At 44.8% G+C, this 18,622-nt stretch overlaps 1 protein-coding gene and 1 long non-coding RNA gene across 2 annotated transcripts in view; one reads left to right on the top strand and one right to left on the bottom strand.

The window, feature by feature from the left end:
• Positions 1 to 2,495, bottom strand: part of SLC9A9 (solute carrier family 9 member A9) — a 1,094,760-nt gene extending 1,092,265 nt beyond the window's left edge. Inside the window, exon 1 of the mRNA XM_075340787.1 lies at positions 2,213 to 2,495. Coding sequence (XP_075196902.1) covers positions 2,213 to 2,387 — 175 coding nt within the window. The 5' untranslated portion in view covers positions 2,388 to 2,495. The remainder of the gene's footprint in view (positions 1 to 2,212) is intronic.
• Positions 2,496 to 3,172: 677 nt separating this feature from the next.
• The window catches only part of LOC142296788 (uncharacterized), a 49,504-nt gene continuing 34,054 nt past the window's right edge, over positions 3,173 to 18,622 (top strand). Inside the window, exons 1-2 of the long non-coding RNA XR_012751697.1 lie at positions 3,173 to 3,207; positions 7,833 to 7,890. This is a non-coding gene — a long non-coding RNA (uncharacterized LOC142296788). The remainder of the gene's footprint in view (positions 3,208 to 7,832; positions 7,891 to 18,622) is intronic.

Below are 18,622 nucleotides of genomic sequence, written 5' to 3' on the forward strand. Positions count from 1 at the left end.
AAGCCCACTCCAACTTCCAAAAATATCAAGCTTTGATATTTGAGTCTTTTGGGTTAAGAACATAGTTGTTGATCAATAATAAACAAAATCCTGTAAAATACAACTTGTCTAATTATTCTGCACACAGTGTAAATTGTCAATGATAAAAATTGCTCTTTTGAGTAGCGCTCTTGTTTTCTTTGACCAATTTTTTGACATTTTAGCATAAAAAGTCCCATGTAGCACAAAATGTGAAACAATAGCTGAGATACATAGAATCAGTCCGGGGGTGGGGGGACTGGAGGATATTTGTGCCAAATGTTCTGACTTTATAAAAAAAAAAGTCACAATTGCTGAATCAGGTGAAAACATCCTGAAAAACCAGAAAAATCAGAAGAATAACTGAACAAACAACTTTAAAAATAAAAAGGTTCACATAGTTTGATAAATTTGTCACAAATTTATATTCAATTGTATAGCGTCATCGCCAATATGGTACAAATGGAAGACTTGAAATCCTCAGTACTTTATGCACCTCCTCCCTGGGGCCTATACCCGATACCCTGCACCACCACTGAGAGTCCTAATACAGCGCTCTGTTTGCCCTTTGCCTCCACCAGTGTATACCAGGGTTCCCCATAGAGCCCTACTGGGACGATTTTCCCTTTCATATCCACAGTGCCTCAATGGTCAGTCCCTTAGGCTACAGAAAGAGGTTGTGATCCTGAAACTACTGAAAATTCTTCAGCGAAACAAACATACTGTTTGGTTTATACCCTTATAATATAGTCTAATACGCGGCTACCATATATCAATACAGGCACACTTGCCTTTTCATGAATCTGAGGCAACTGAAAACCCTTCAGTGAGGGCATTACATTAACCCTCACTATACTAATTGGGGCCTTTCCAGCAGCAATTCAGATTCTACCCATCATTATTCACCATTCCAGTTTTGGAATAGGCTCGCATCATCTACATTAGAAACTTTAAGTGCATAAAGTACTGAGGATTTCAAGTCTTCCATTTGTACCATATTGGCGATGACGCTATACAATTGAATACACACCATCCTGTTACTCATATAGATAATCATGTCCATGATTAAGACCTAAAAATAAGGTCGAAACGTCGGACGATTCATCATCTTTTTGCACTAATAAAGCATTTTCAGCATTCCAAGGAGTCTTTTTCTCATCTTATTGATCACTATAGTGTGCCAGAGCTAAGCTTATTATATTGACTTTTATTTTTTCTGAGCACCTACTGTATACACAGTGAGCCAGACATATTCTATTACATCAGTACGAACACAGTCACCTGCCCAACTGAGGTGACAGGGGACGGTCATCAGTATGAAGGCTGTCTCCTGCCTGAGTGAGGTCACTGGGGGTTCATCAGTATGAAGGCTGTCTCCTGCCTGAGTGAGGTCACAGGAGAAGGTCATTGGTACAAACGCTGTTATGTCCAAGTGAGGGCACAGGAGAGGGTCATCAGTATGAATGGTGTCATAAGGCCGGAGTGAGGTGACAGGGGAGGTCATCGGTATGAAGGCTGTCACCTACCCACAAGTGAGGGCACATGAGGGGGTCATCAGTATGAATGATGTCACATGCCGGAGTGAGGTGACAGGGGAGGGTCATCAGTATGAAGGCTGTCACCTGCCGGACTGAGGTCAAGGAGAAGGTCATCAGTATGAAGGCTGTCACATGCCCGAGTGAGGTCACAGGGGACATGCCTGAAACCTCACATTTTAATACACATTTCATACATGACCTATGCAGAGCGCTCGTCTGGGCACGGCCCCTTCATATAAGCGATCCTCAGGAAGTGGAGTGCATGGTGCACGGCTCATAGTAAGTCCATGCCCCGCTGGCTTCTCTCTCCGGGGGCATCTAATCAGACATCAAGGGGTAGAAGTTAAGGGTACCCTTTAAAGGTTGCCTTTAATAAACAGCCATCAGTTGTCTGCAGTGACTGGTCCAGGACTTGTGTCTCCCAGTATAGGCCACTCATAGCCCCAGTCTTATTCTACTAGCCCCTCCATGTGCCAGCTGATAGCTGCACATCTGGAGACCTCCTGACAGGAGGAGGGGGGCTTCTTCCTGCCTGCCCTGCTGATGCCCCAAACTGCACTGACATTAACCTCCTGAGTGCTGCACCCTGCAGCGTGCCATCCACAGAGGACCATCACTGGCCATGGGCAGGGCTGCCATCTGCATGTGCCACTCACCATACACCATGGCCCCGCCTGTCTCATGCAGGAACCTGAAGCGACGGTTCTTAAAGAGCCAGATGGTCAGGATCGTCAGGATGAGGAGAAAGTTGAAGACGAGCAGCTGCAGTGCGCCCTGATGCTGGAAGAACTCCAGTGCCCTGGAGGAGCCCGATGCCCGGCCGTGCCCCATCCCGGCGTCACACCACTGCCTGCAGCCAGCACTACTTTAGAAAGAGCCCATAGACTAGAAGTGTCAGATAGCGGCACCCGAGGAGGAGCTACACGGGCTCTATTACTGGGAAGCGCCTCCGCTGCGCTATGCATGCTGGGAGTTGTAGTTTGCAGCCAGCTGATTGCCGGCTATTTGTATAGGCCCTTGGGCGGCTCGAGGACTACAACGCCCACATCTATGATGATACCTATTCATTACACGCCAGGTAGAGAATGCCAAGGTGATGGTTACCCGGCACACGGGGCTCTGCAGTCCTGACATGGGCAGGAATAGCACGTCTATGTGCCCACTCTCTCCAGTGCTAGCCTGCTCTCATTAACCCCTGCCGCACCCCTTTTTTTTGTCTTACAGGAGCCCTCATTATTTTGTATTACATAAGTTACCTCTTTTTTTTTTTTTTCAAGGGGGGGTTCTTGTTTTTATGACCTTGACTAGTAACTTTGTTGTTTGGGGTATTATGATTATGCTGCCACAATTGATATTGTTTTTATTTGTTAAACTCCTTAAAAAAAAAGCAAAAACTTCCAAACAAAAACATTTGGCGTCCGTCCCCGTATTCGCAGCCATTTTTGTGTGTTTTTTGTAAGGTGAGCTGTAGTTTTTATTGCTCTCATTTTCGTTATATCACTTTTTGATTTTTTTTTTCTTCAAATTTTTTTTTTTACCATATGGAAAATTCTTTTAAACTTTTATTAGTTCGGACACATATCTGCTGCATTAAATATGTCATTTTTTTGTTTTAGATTCTGATATTTGCAATACAGAAATGGACTAGAAGGTAATTTAAACTTTTAAGATTTATTTTATAGTTTGTAATTTTTTTCTTATAATATTCTTTATGGGACTTCAACCTGCAATCACTTGATCATCTATACAATGCTAGGCCATTTTCAGAACTCTATATTTAAACAGGTTCAAGCCACACATACCGGTATGGTCATCCGTGTGTCATACATGTGACATCCATGTGACTGGTACCGGTAAATGCATGATACTGAAATGAATGGTTTTTTAATGTGTAAAACATGGGCAAAGCCTGAAAAATTATAGATAGATGTAGAAAGATAGATAGATGATAGAACAAATTAGATAGAGAATAGATGATAGATAGATAGATAGATAGATAGATAGATAGAGGGATAGATAGAGGGATAGATAGATAGATAGATAGAGGGATAGATAGATAGATAGATAGATAGAGGGATAGAGGGATAGATAGATAGATAGATAGATAGAGGGATAGATAGATAGATAGATAGATAGATAGATAGAGGGATAGATAGATAGATAGATAGATAGATAGATAGATAGATAGATAGATAGATAGATAGAGGGATAGATAGATAGATAGATAGATAGAGGGATAGATAGATAGATAGATAGATAGATAGATAGATAGATAGATAGATAGATAGATAGATAGAGGGATAGAGGGATAGATGGATAGATAGATAGATAGATAGATAGATAGATAGATAGATAGATAGAGGGATAGATAGATAGATAGATAGATAGATAGATAGATAGATAGATAGATAGATAGAGGGATAGATAGATAGATAGATAGATAGAGGGATAGATAGATAGATAGATAGATAGATAGATAGAGGGATAGATAGATAGATATATAGAGGGATAGATAGATAGAGAGATAGATGGATAGATAGATGGATAGATAGAACGGACATAAAATAAAGAGATATAAAGATAGAAAATAAGAAAGAAGATATAAAATAGCCAGAAAATAAGAACAGATAGAATAATAATAATAATAATAATAAAGTTTATTTATATAGCGCCAACATATTCCGCAGCACTTTACAATCAGGTGGGGGGTTGTATAGACAAAAACAGGATAAAATAGTACATAATTCAGTAGCTACAGTAGGAATGAGGGCCCTGCTCGAAAGCTTACAATCTATGGGGAAGAAGGGGGATAAGCACACTTGTAGATCTGGCCAGCCATCATTATGCTAGTTTATTGGTTACATATAAAGATGAATGATCTGGTCTTTAGACAGTAACGTTTTGGGTGCCCTTACGTGCTATTGGTTGTATGTAGGATGTGAGGATAGAAATAGGAGAGAGAAGGTTACGAGTAGCATTTAGAAGGTGGGACGGGGGAGAGATAGGTTAGGAAGTTATTACGATAAGCTTGTCTGAAGAGATGTGTTTTTAATGTACGCTTAAAAACTTGGGGGCTGGATATTAGTCGCATTCTTTGGGGTAGTGCATTCCAGAAAACTGGCCCGGCATGAGAAAAGTCTTGGAGACGGAGGTGGGAGGTTCGTATTACGGAGGATGTTAGTCTAAGATAATTTGCAGAATGAAGGGGGCGGATGGGATGATAGACAGAGATGAGGGATGAGATATATGGTGGTGCAGAGCTGTGGAGAGCTTTGTGGGTGAGGGATATGAGTTTGTATTGTATTCTGTAGCTGATAGGTAGCCAGTGTAGTGACTGGCACAAGGTAGAGGCATCGGTGAAGCGGCTGGACAGGAATATGACCCTGGCTGCTGCATTCAAGATGGATTGGAGCGGGGACAGTTTGGTCCGAGGGAGACCAATCAATAAAGAGTTGCAGTAATCCAGACGGGAATGAATAAGAGCGACAGTAAGGGTTTTTGCAGTTTTCGAAAGTGAGAAATGGTCGAATTCTGGAGATGTTTTTAAGATGCAGGTGACATGTGTGAGTGAGTGATTGTATATGGGGAATGAAGGAGAGTTCTGAGTCAAATATGACCCCAAGACAGCGAGCATGCAACTTGGGAGTAATGATTAAGCCATCGAAGGTAATTGAGATGTCGGGTGTAGGTTGGTTAGTAGAGGGAGGAAACACAAGAAACTCAGTTTTGGAGAGATTCAGTTTCAGATAGAGGGAGGACATGCTATGAAAGACAGCAGACAGACAATCCCTGGTACTGTATTTTGTAACAGAGCAGGGGTGAATAGCTCAGTAGATATAGAGATAGCTTGGCCGGCTGTTTTACAGCATTTATATTTTTTAATTTTAAAAAAATTACATGTGGTCCCCCCAATTTTAATATCCAACACAGGAACAGCAGGAGCTGTGGGCTGCAAGCCTCAGCTCTCTGCCATACCTTTCATAGTTATTAAAAATAGAGGTGATACCATGCTTATTTTGTAAATTTTTAGATTTTTTTTATTTTTCAAAAATGACATGGGGACCACTCCATGTTAATAAAACCAGCCATGGTACAGCAAACAACTTGGGGCTGATATTATTAGAGTGGGAAAGGCCATGGTTATTTGGCCCTTTCCAGCCTAACAATAGCAGCCCACAGCCATCCCAGAAGTGACACATCCAATAAATGCGCCAAGGATCCAGCTTTTCTCTTTGCTCTGGTGCAGTGTCAAACGGGGTAATAATTGTGGGGTTGATGCCAGCTCCAGCTGGCATCGAACCCTGGTATTAGTAATGGGTGGGGTCTAGCAGACACCCCAATTACTAACCCAGTAGTTGAAAGGAGAATAAAAAAGTTTATTTAACAAAAAGAAAAACAACTCTTGCCGTTGTTTACCAATTTATTTGCTTTTTTCTTTTTAAAAATAAAAAAATTGACAAGGCTCGTCGTAATCCATGGTGAAATACCACGACTTTCCCCAAAAGCTAACCTGAAAAAACATAAAAAAAGAAATTTAATCATTTAATAAAGACAAGAGACACCCTCTCTTCCAATTTATTTCCATAGCAAAGCCCTAATCATGGTCCAATGTAATCCAATTAGGGGGTCCATGTCTGCATATTCAATGGAGAACAGAACATTCCCCATTGATTGTGAGAGCAGCCTCTGCAGGCACACACACACTGCTGTGTGTGATTCCCTGCGGTGACTTGGACCTAATAAGGTTAGCCCAGGTCACCACAGCGGTGCCCTCAACAGAGTGTGTGCAGCCGCGGCAGTGACATCACAGGTTCAGGGGTTCATCGGAGTTTACAATGAACTCTGATGACCTCCTGACAACACCCCCGTGACACCTGCGCTACAGCTGGTGTCGCGGCTGTAACATCACAGGTTTCATCGGAGTTCACAATGTACTCTGATGAACCCGTGAAGTCACTGTCGCGACACCAGTGGTACAACAGATGTCGCGGAGGTGTCATCAGCAGGTCATCAGAGTTCATTACTCGGATGACACCCTGACATCACTAAACACACTGCTGGATACTCAACTGTCCCGATGATGCAGTCCCTGCTTCTTCCGGCCCTCAGTGCAGTGCATATTTAATGAGCGGGGATTGGAAGCAAGTGACAGCAGCGCCAAAGACTGGAAACAGGTGTGTCACACATCAGTGTGCGGCCTGTGTGACATCAGTGCTGTCAGAAAAAAAATGGACATGCGGGGCCACACGATCTGTGTGACAACACACACATGTAAGTTAGTCCATAGAATAACATGTGTATGCGTGACATCTGTGTAAAAAACAGATGCCACATGTACCGAAAACATGAACGTCTGAAACCGGCCCTTTAGTGTATTATTGAATAATTACTGGGCTGTAGCAATTCAGAGGACACCAGAGCTTTCAGTAGGCTCCTGGCCACCATCACATCTGATTGCTAGTTCCGATTACAGCAAGTATTCTCAGGTGTCGGTTGCAAAAAAATAAGTATCACGAGGTCCTTCTCCCATATCACACAATCAACAGAGGAGAGATGGATAAGCAATCCAAAGAACATTTATTCCGAGCAAATCAAATGGTCCATAACATAATCCACCAGACAGAGGGTAAAATAGTCCTGAAACATGAATATAGTCCAGTAAGCAATAAGTGTCCAGATCTCTCTGGGGAGCCGCAGCTTTTGCATACAGAGGATAAATCTTCCTGCTTCACTCATAAAAGTTCACAAACAGACTGATTAATCTCCCATGTAAACAGAGAGTTTGGGTGGATTCCAGGACCCCTCCCCAAGACCTAGGAAGAGAAGCACTGCAAGGGGATATAACTTGACTTAACAGGACAAACAATATATTGAATCGACAGACCACCACGCCCAAAACATGAACCCACATAAAATGTTACATAACCCACAATATCACACCATCACAATAAGGATAGACTACAGGAGTGCAAGAGTTTTGGCAGGGAGGCCACAGAGGAGGATGTGTCATCAGTCATGGCTGGGAATGATGAAGTCATGAACTATACTTCCCCCCTGAAATATTTGGACAGTGACAGAATCTTCGTGATTTCGGCTCTTCATTGCACTACTTTTGATTTAAAATGAAACAATTGAAGTGAAGGCTTTCAAGTTTAATTAATGGGTTGTACAAAAATATCAGGTGAAAAGTTTAGGAAATGTAACCATTTTTCTACAACAGTAATCGGAAAAATGAACTTTACCATAAATAAAATGTTTATTTTTAATACTCTGTAGAGAATCCTTTGCAGGCAATGACTGCCTGAAATCTGGAAGCCATGGACGTCTCCAAACGGTGAGTTTACTCCATTGTGACAGGGTTGGACTGGGGTCTCTAGGGCCCATAGCGGGAATTTATTCCAGGGGCTTACCTTACTTCTACTGTACATACTACATTGTGATATATAAGTCCTGTGTACATGACAATTTTATCACACAATGCAGTTTGCAAAGCAGAACTGTTTTGCCGGAGCAATAGATCAAAGTGCATTTTCCATTAAAGGAGTTGGGCTAAGCTTGGAAGATTTACTTAATCTCTGGGAAAGGAGATAACTCTTCAATGTCTAGTGATGCAATCCCCTGAGATGCACATGTCCAATCTCTGCTCTTTTCAAACAAGGTGTAGAAACAAGAGGGTCGGGGGTGCTTTCGTCTGCTTGGCTGTCTTTAGAAAGACCACAGACGCTGGGACTCATCCAACTGAATGCCCGTATTCCTTCCCCATGGGCAAAACAATACTCAGACAACACAGCGTGAGGGTACCAAACTCTGGTAAGGCTTTATTGGGATACCAACTGTCAAGAGCTTATAGTACATTCCCAACAAGGACACAAGATGTTGCAACTTACAGAGTCTCACGTGCCCTTCTGCTGGCTCTCCAGGGATTAGAACCTCTGAGACTTCAGGGCATTGAGGGCCACTACCCCAGCCAGCAGCACCCCTCTTTTGGCAGGCACCCACCTAGAGGAGATAGCAGCAAGCTTAGGAAGCTGACTGAGCACAATGAGGTATGTGGCCAGGTGACCGGATTGTTCCAACTCGAGTTCTCCAAATTAATTTGTGGGCTCAGTGGTGGGCAGTGGAACAGTTCTTTAATCCCCTGGCTGAAACCATGGTCCCTAGACTGATACTCTGTAGAATCACATTGGTGACAGGGGCACGCCCCTTTTTATATCCTTCAGCTCACATTTCTAGTCATTGTGCCCCACAGGATTTGGGGGACATAAACATGGCTATTCCGTCATTGTTCGCTAGTTCAATTGCCCTCCAAATGATGCACACTAGTACACCGCAGGAGTCTGATGCAATCCAAATTAGCAGGCATTCTACAAATTAGCATACAAAAAGGGGCACTGTTCAATATCACATGAAACAATGTCTCATGTCCCTTGACTTACTGAACAAAAAAATAGTACATCTAGCATAATTAAGAATAGTTCTCCCCCTCACAAGGGGCCAGATTTTCTTTATTGAGGCTTAGCCGTCACATTCCTCCCCTTCTTAGTTAGTTCTTATCGTTGCTTCATTTTGGTGTTGATCAATCTTGACTGGGCTGCTAGACATGATAGGCTTCCGATCATCTTCTCCACTTGTCGGGACAGTCCATCGGCATTTCCATGATCTTTGCCTTTTTATGTGAGACAGGAAAAATATAGGGCTGTAAGGCCAGACTCCATCTGAGTAAACATCCATTGTCCCTGACAGTCTGATTTAAACAATTTAATGGATTCTGGTCCTTGCCATAGACGTACCGTTGCAATTTTTTCAGGGTGCCAGACTATGGCCAGGCTTTCTTTTTCCATTATGGTGTATGCCCTCTCTAGGTTGTACTAGGAGTACGGCTCCCAGTATCTGATGTGTCTGTTTGGACAATGAATCGGCAGCAGATGTCGAAAGATGTCAGGACTGGGCTCTGGGCTAGCTGGATTTTCAACTGGAGTAATGCGGACTCGCATTCTGGGGTTCAGATGAAGTTGTGGGCATACCTTTTGATGGTGAGGTCAGTGAAGGGCTTTACTACTGTACTATAATTGGAGATAAACTTTTTATAATTTGTGGTCCTTAAGAATGTGCAGACCTGTTTTTGGTTAACTGGGCGGGAGTCACTGGGTAATGGCTTTTACTTTTGCAGGTTCTGGAGGAATGCACCCATCCACATGACCTGCAGCTTGTTTTTGTCATACCAGTATTAGTACTAGAATCTTCTGTCCACAGGCAAATTCTTGGAGTCTGACAGTATGGTTGTAACACAGTTGTTGCCTTTCCTTAGCTACTTATAAGTTCCTGTGTGCTAAGACCATGAAGTACCTCATGTTTTCCCTAAATTTTTTAACATAATCTAGACTAGGAACCTCTTTGTAGTGTCGGCGTCCCTGCACTACCCTGCCACTCCCCAGCATGGACGCCAACTCATTCACCGTCACGGCTGGACTGCATCCTCCTCCACACTTCCACTACTGTCCATGTGTTCTTCTGCTGTTTCCTCCTCCTGGGGCCTGTACATGCCGCACAGGTCCCCCAGGTATGCGCTTACGGTGTGCACTCACCTGCCCCGCTCACAAAGGGTCAGTGAACCATAACCCAGAAATGTCTCTCAGCCCATGGGTGGAGTCACACTTGTGTGTGACTCGTGTGAGTATCGGATCGCACTTCCCGGACCGGCTAGCTTCTCTTCTGCCAGGAGCAGCTCCACTGTATATATTTCTATGATGCTGACCTGCTCCTGTCAGGAGAGCCGCAGCCGGTCTCGGCAGTGTGATCCAATTCTCGCACGAGTCATACGCAAGTGTGACCACGGCCTATAGCTGAGAGGCAGTAGGTACTTAAGGCATCCTCCCATTAGGGGAGGTGCCCAGACAACACAAGTCTCGATTCCCATACTCGTCTGACCCTGTCGTGCACACTGTAACTGTCTGCTCCAGCTGTCCTGTCTGCCTCAGCCATCTTGGTTGCACCTGCCTACACTAGAGACTGTACCTGCCTGCACCTGTGTCCGTCCCTGCATCCATTGCCCTGGAGGTCAGCTGCCACACTCACGCGTACTGCTCTGGGAGTTGGCACCTGGCGGCTACCCCAGTGGTCGCTTAGTGAGCCCTCACTCCCCCTGTGGCCCAGTGGGTCCACTCCTACTACTGCTCGCCTCAACACTATGGAGCGTTACACTCTTCTGTGGGGAAGCTACCCTCCAACTCTCTTTTACAAGTTCAAAATACCCTTGTACTTTTCATCCAATCAGCAATTTGAAAGGAGAGAACCCGGTAGAATTCTGCAGCACCTCCCGAAAGTGAAGAGGAACTACCATGTTTCCCTGAAAATAAGCCGTACCCCGAAAATAAGCCTAGCAGTAATTGTCACCATTTTTTGAGTAAGGCTTAAGAATAAGGCCTACCCTTGAAATAAGCCCTAGTTGTGGCTCAGTAATTAAGTGCCTATGCAGTTAAAAAAAAGTTAAAGAATACTGCAGGACACATCATCAAAGAAAGCAGACACCCGGGGGGCGTGGTCTGGCCATGCAGGAGTAAGGAAGCATACTAGCTTCGCTCCTGCTCCCAGATCGGCAATCAGCCGTTTAAATCAGCCGACGGTTACCTAAAACGGAGCATGAGCCAAAGGAGAGGGAGGAGAACACAGGGGAGCAACGCCCGGGACCTCCAGGCAGAGAAGAAAGGAATTGCGAGGTTTTTTTTGGGACCAGCGCGGGCCGCGACCTCACATACCTGCAGCTCATCCAAGATGGCCGCAGTGGATCCACGAGGTGCTGGCGTGGCGGGCGCGAGAGGAGAGAAGATCGGTGTGCACCGTGAGGGGTCCCGTCAGCAGCAACCAAAGCAGTCGGGTTCGGATCGCCGGTCTCCCACTGTGAAGAGCGGAGCAGTGACAAGGGGATCCAGCAAACAGCAGGAGGCGCCGGCGGCAGCTGAGCAGAGGTCGGCAGGCAAGTCAGGAGGAGATAGTGACGGGCCTGACACCCCCGAAAGGCAGAGTCAGCATGTACTGGAGGAGATCCCTCAGCTCACAGGCACAAAAGCAAAGTCCCCATCAGAGAAGGAAAGTCAGCGGGAGCCACGAGCAACAGAGTGCCTTATGAGTGGGGGAGGGGAGACGGGACTTGAGGGAGCCTCGAGGGGGGGCCCCAGAAGCTCTTGAGTGCCCCACCACCAAACCTGCTTCAGAGGAGTCAGGGGTCCTTGCTGAGCTGAAAGAGCTGCGCGCCCATATAAATACCATCCCCACCAGAGAGGACATGGAGGCATACATAGCCAGGTTGGAATCTGCGTATAAAGAGGAGCTGGTGACCTTAAAGGGAGAAGTGAAAAAGATAGAAGCCCAGGGTCAGGCTCATGATGTGGGAGGCTCTGGAGGCAGCGGCTCAGGATCAGCAAAACCTGACTGATCAGCATTCCCATCAACTATAGTATTTAATTGAAGCTATGGATGATGCAGAAAATCAAGGGAGGAGAAATAATCTTAGAGTGCGGGGACTCCCGGAATCCAAAGAGTCCAGAGACCTCCCTGGCACTTTGCAAGCTATCTTTAATGACATTCAGGGAGAACCTCCGAATAAAAAGCTGGAGCTTGACAGAGCTCACAAAGACCTGGTCCCTAAACCTGCAGAGCTGGACCGTCTGAGAGACGTTATATTTCGAGTGCATCGATACGTCTTGAAGGAGGCTATTATGCATAACATTCGTAATGGTGCTTCGGTGTCCTTTCAGGATAGAAGGATCTTCATCCTCCCGGATTTATCTCGTCTCACCTTGCAGAGGAGAAGAGCTTTGAGACCCCTTTTGGATATGCTGCGTGCTTATGAATGTCCTTATAGTTGGGGATTCCTCTTTTGTCTTCAAGTACGCTATGCAGGACGCTTGCACTGCCTACGGTCCTCCTCTGATCTGTCAGCTTTCTCCTGGGCTCTGGACATACCTATGGTCAATATCGAGGAATGGCCTCCATTTCCGCTGGGCCTGGTGGGTGGTAAGTCCCGGGAGGGGCGGGAGGGTGTGGCCCAAAAGGGATGGAGGGAACGGGTGGCTCCGCATCCCCCTAGAGGGAAAGAAAGGTTCCCTGACAAAGTGGTAATTTTTTTTCTTATCTCCCTTCTGGATGCTCAAGTGAGACTATGATTGTGGTGCCATTCGGACATTCGTTATGTTTATTGTTATAAGAGGATGAAGTTCTTTTTTATGTCAATGGGCGGGAAGCCTTATCATAGGTCTCACACTTTAACCTTGGAGCATAGGTGTTGAGTGCCACGAAAAAGGAATGCTTCTGGTCAGTTATTTGGGTGGGGGGATATATGTTTTTGGGATGGGGTTTGTCCAATCTCTGTGATTAGCCTTACTCCGTTTAGAGGGGCCGGGTTGGGGGGTGTTTCTATATATCTGTGTAGGCATGTATGTCTCTATATATATATTTATATGTGTGGATATGTTTGTGTGCCGCCCCCATGCCAGAAGCCGCCGCTGCTCGGATCTGGACCTTCTGGGGGGGTGGCTCGAGGGTCTCCAGACCCGAGGGTCTCGCGGACACGCCGAATAAAAGGGGGACGTAGATGTACGGGCTAGGCCGTATTAAGTTTGTGACGCCATGTCACTGTCCTTTTCCTCTGCACTTGTTTTGTGTATGGTGGACTGCCTGGTCTGGAACTCAGGAGTTCGCTCCCGGCTGGATGTGGCCTAAGGAGCTGTGCCCGCAGACGTTGGCCCGTGGGATCTATGGGCCCTGGCGGTGGCCTCCTATCCCTATCGGTGGGCTGTTTTCTTCTCTTAGGGACTTTGGGTGGGACAGGACCTATAATCCTGGCCTCAATCAGTTAATTAGCTAGGACGCTGGTTTCGGTCCTGGCTTCAGGGTACGAGTACCCCCTCTGTGCTACGGTTTCCGGGTCAGTTCTCCGTGTCGGTACTGGCGGGCTACAACCCTGTCCCGGTCCACCTCGGATCTGCCAAGCCGTATTCCCATCTCCTGCTGACGGAGACCACCGTCTGCCACCTAGCCAAGGTACCAGGGCTCCAACCCTGGCACCGTTCAATTTGAACTTCTCCTCCTGCTGGGACTACACCTAGCCCCAGCTCTGCTACTCTCAACTTGAACTCTGAGCTTAAACAGTTTGTTTTCTAGACCCAAGGGTGGGCGTGTCCAACCGCCTGGTCCCGCCCACTGGGGTGCCTATCTTTCCCTAAGGGGGGTGACTAGGGTTTCAGGTCGGCTGTCTGTTACCTAAGTGAGGGATGGTGTTATGCGGGGGCCTATTTGTGACTACCTGGTTTTGCCAGGGCGTCACATTCCCGCTTGGTTTAATACAGACCGTCCGCGGGCTGTCCGACCACCAACATTTATTGAACAGGAACTGAAAATGCTGAAAAAGGGGTAAAACACAATTACAACTATACTAACATATTTACATCGAAGTATATTTGGTTTCTTCCCTTACGGGAAGCACTTTTCTTAAACGTTGAACATTTAAAACCGGGAAGGGACGGACCCGGTCCTTCTCACCTCACCCACCCAAAACAACCTAGCCCTGATGCCTCCTCTAAAACACAGGTTAGCACCCATTGCCCAAGACCAGGGTAGGTCCGGGTGTTGCCCAAACTGGCCGGGTAAAAAGTTCCGTACTCGGCAGTCCTTTTTGTAAGGGCCCCACGTCCAGGGGACCCCTGACCCGGAGGGTAGTCACCGGTTATGCTAGTAACTGGGCCTCGGCCGACTCTACCGCAGGCCCTTCCTCCAATCAGCCTCTCCAGAGACTGCTGCAGGGTGAGAAGTTTGGTGAGGGACTATTTACAAGACAAAATAGTTTTTAGCTTGGCTTCCCAGTCCAAAGCCATGGTCTATGAACTATAACAGGAACTGTGAAAAACAACAGACGGTCCCAACGGGGACTTCAAAACGTAGGTAGCCTGGGAACCGCTACCTTAACATTTTACTCAGGTGAAGATGGCGGAGAGGGGCGAGTGTGCAGCTGGGCATCCATTCTCACCCACTTCTTCACATCGAGGGCAAACCACCATCTCTCTCCGCAATGCCGGGTGTAAGAGACCATGTCTCCGGGCTCCAGGTCTCGGTCTGGATGTATAGGTCATTAAAGTTATTGTGGTTTCCGATCCGGGGCAGGTAGCTATGCATTGGAAAGCACTCCCCGATTGGGATTAACGTCTCGCATTTGTGACGTTTTTCTTCTATCCCACAGTTACATATTCTAAGAGTCTGTTGCTCAGTTTAAGTATTTAAAGTGATTTAGGGTGCGGTAGTAGCCAATAGTTTGTATTACCCTTTTTTTTCTTTCTCTTCTTTCCTATATCCTCTCATCTTTTCTCTCCTGGTCTCTCCTGTGCTTTTTTCTTTCCCTTTTTCTTCTATATTACTTTTCTCCTGCTTTAACTTTATATCTCTCCTGCTTACATAGTTACATAGTTACTTAGGTTGAAAAAAGACCTAGGTCCATCTAGTTCAACCTTCCTCCACCAGTTCTACATTTAGTCACTAAGTCATTTATAACCAACAATGTTTTGTGCACTGAGGAAATCATCCAGCCCTTTTTTAAAAGCTGTTATAGTATCTGCCATTACTACCTCTTGTGGTAGTGTATTCCACAGTCTGACCGCTCTAACTGTAAAGAACCCTTTCCTATTTAGGTGTCGGAATCGCTTTTCTTCCACTCGCAGTGAGTGCCCCCTGGTCCTTAGTACTGTCTTTGGAAGAAATAAGTCATGTGCCAGTCCTTTATATTGACCACACATGTATTTATACATATAAATGAGATCTCCTCTGAGACGTCTTTTTTCTAAGCTAAACATATCTAACTTTTTCAGACTGTCATCATATGTGAGGCCTTCCATTCCTTGTAATAGTCTAGATGCCCGCCTTTGAACTGACTCTAACTTCTGAATGTCGTTTTTAAAATGTGGAGCCCAAAACTGGATCCCGTATTCCAGATGTGGCCTTACAAGTAATTTATAGAGGGGTAACAATACGTTTGGATCACGGGATCTAATCTCTCTTTTTATACACCCTAAAATCTTGTTTGCTTTAGCAGCTGCTGCTTGACATTGAGTGCTGCTGCTCAGCTTATTTGTAATTAGAATACCCAAGTCCTTCTCCTGTTCTGTAGTCCTGAGTTTACTTCCATTTAATGTATACTCAGCTATAGGATTACTCCGTCCTAGGTGCATTACTTTACATTTATCAACATTAAATCTCATTTGCCAAGTATCTGCCCATTCTGACATCTTATCCAGATCTTTTTGTAATATTGTACTATCCAGGTCAGTTTTTAATATCCTACATAGATTGGTGTCATCGGCAAAGACTGACACTGTACTATCAATCCCATCCACAAGGTCATTAATAAAGAGAGTAAAAAGAATCGGTCCAAGCACAGATCCCTGCGGCACCCCACTGCTGACTATAGCCCATTTAGAGAATGTACCATTTATGACTACTCTTTGTTTCCTATCTTTTAGCCAATTCCTTACCAAGTTGCATATAGTTTCCCCTAGTCCTTGCTTCTGGAGCTTTAGTATAAGGCTATTATGTGTACAGTATCAAATGCCTTTGCAAAGTCCAAATAAATCACATCAGCTGCATTACCAATATCCAGGTTTGAACTTACCCCCTCATAGAACCCCAACAGGTTGGTTAGACACGACTTATCTTTCATGAATCCATGCTGTTTGTCAGTTATCATATTATTTTCTGCAATATATTTTTGCATGTCATCCCTTAAAATGCCCTCAAAAACTTTGCATACTACTGATGTCAGGTTTACTGGACGGTAGTTGCCTGGATCTACCCTCTTACCTTTCTTAAATATCGGTACCACATCAGCAATCCTCCAATCCTGAGGCACCAACCCTGTTACAAGTGAGTCTAAAAAGATGAGATACAGCGGTCTGTCGATTACGGAGCTCAATTCCCTCAATATTCGTGGATGAATGCCATCTGGCCCTGGGGATTTGTCAATGTTTAATTTACTCAGACGTAGGCGTACTTCATCTTGTGTTAAATTAATTATATTGGGTGGTGGACTTTGATTTTTCACTTGTTGAATGATCCCTGGTACAGTCAGTTCCTTGGTGAATACAGATGAGAAATGCCTATTTAATATCTCAGTCTTTTGTTTGTCCTCTATAACTAACTTGTTATTATATTTTAAGGGGCCGATACTATCCTTTGTTTTCCTTTAGGCATTAATGTATTTATAAAAGATTTTGGGATTTATTTTAATGTCATTGGCGATTTTTGTTTCAGTAGCTAATTTTGCTTGTTTGATTTCTTTTTTACATTTCCTATTGATATCTTTATACTCCTGCAATGCTATTTCTGTATTCTCAGCCTTTAAGATTTTAAATGCCCTTTGTTTTTGTTTTATTATACTTTGTACAGTCTTATTTATCCATAGTGGTTTCTTTTTATTCCTGGACATTTTATTACCAGAGGGTATACGTTTTTTACAGGACTCTAGTAGTATATCCTTAAACTTACCCCATTTATGTTCGGTATCCCCAGTTACCATGACTTTGTCCCAATCTACACATTTAAGCTCTTCCCTTAATTTGTTTAAATCAGCTTTCCTAAAATTCCAGGTTTTAGCATTCCCCCTTTGAAATGTTCTATTGAATATTATGTTGAAGCTTACCATATTATGATCGCTGGTGCCCAAGTGCTCCCGGACCTGTAGATCTGAAATTGTATCCGGTCTATTTGACAGGACCAGATCTAGCAAATTATCTCCCCTGGTCGGTTCACCTACCATCTGAGAGAGGAAATGGTCTTGAATGGTAGATAAGAACTTACAGCTTTTAGCAGAACTAGAAGATTCTATGTCCCACTGAATGTCTGGATAGTTGAAATCCCCCATAATAAGAACCCGATTATTATTATTAGCTGCCTTTTCAATTTGTTCCAGCATTTCACCCTCTATTTGTTCAGGTATGTTAGGAGGCTTATAGCAAACTCCAATTAGCATTTTCCCATTATTCCCCTCCCCATGTACATTTACCCATACTGACTCTACATTGTTGCTGTTCCCCTCAATGTCATCATACAACACAGGTTTTAGGTTAGATTTAATAAATATACACACCCCACCACCTTTTTGGCCTTTCCTGTCCTTCCTAAATGTACTATAACCCTGTATGTTTGTCACCCAGTCATGGCTTTCATCCAGCCAGGTTTCCGTAATGCCCACCACATCATAATCCATGGTTGACATAAGAGTCTCCAATTCATTCATTTTGTTTGCAAGACTTCTTGCATTTGCCAGTAGACATTTAATCCTATTAACACCTTTATTACTCCTAGCCTCCCTACATTCCTTGTATGTCCCATCCCCCCTAATCCTTCATTGACCCCTACCGTCTCCCTGTCTCTATCTGCTCTATCTATCCCCTTATTTGCTCCACTACCCTCCCTCCCCCCCGATCCTAGTTTAAAAGCTCCTCCATCCGTCTGACCATTTTCTCCCCCAGCACAGCTGCACCTTCCCCATTGAGGTGCAGCCCGTCCCTACCGTAGAGCCTGTAGCCGACTGAGAAGTCGGCCCAGTTCTCCATGAACCCGAACCCTTCCTTCTTGCACCAATTTCTAAGCCACATATTTATCTCCCTAAGCTCCCGCTGTCTTTCTAGTGACGCTCGTGGCACCGGTAGTATTTCTGAAAACACCACCTTGGAGGTCCTGGACTTCAGCTTCTCTCCTAGTTCCCTCTCAAACTCGTCCCTGGTCTGTATCCCATTTGGGCCCCCTTTGGACCTACTTCTCCCCATACTAATAGATCCTTTCTCATCAGCTTCTGACCTCTCGTTCCCTTAATTGGAATCACCTCTCCCTCTCAAAATGACACAAATTAAATGGGGATCCCTTAACGCAAGGGGGCTGAATGTCCCTCAAAAGCAAACCCAAGTGTTATATGATATGCATAAAAAAAAGGTACATATTCTGTTGATACAAGAGACACATTTTAAGACTGGCCATCTTCCCTGCTTTAAAGACAGATATTATACATCATGGATACATGGTACAAA

The sequence above is a fragment of the Anomaloglossus baeobatrachus genome, chromosome 3, assembly GCF_048569485.1.
Source record: "Anomaloglossus baeobatrachus isolate aAnoBae1 chromosome 3, aAnoBae1.hap1, whole genome shotgun sequence".
NCBI classification, from domain to species: domain Eukaryota; kingdom Metazoa; phylum Chordata; class Amphibia; order Anura; family Aromobatidae; genus Anomaloglossus; species Anomaloglossus baeobatrachus.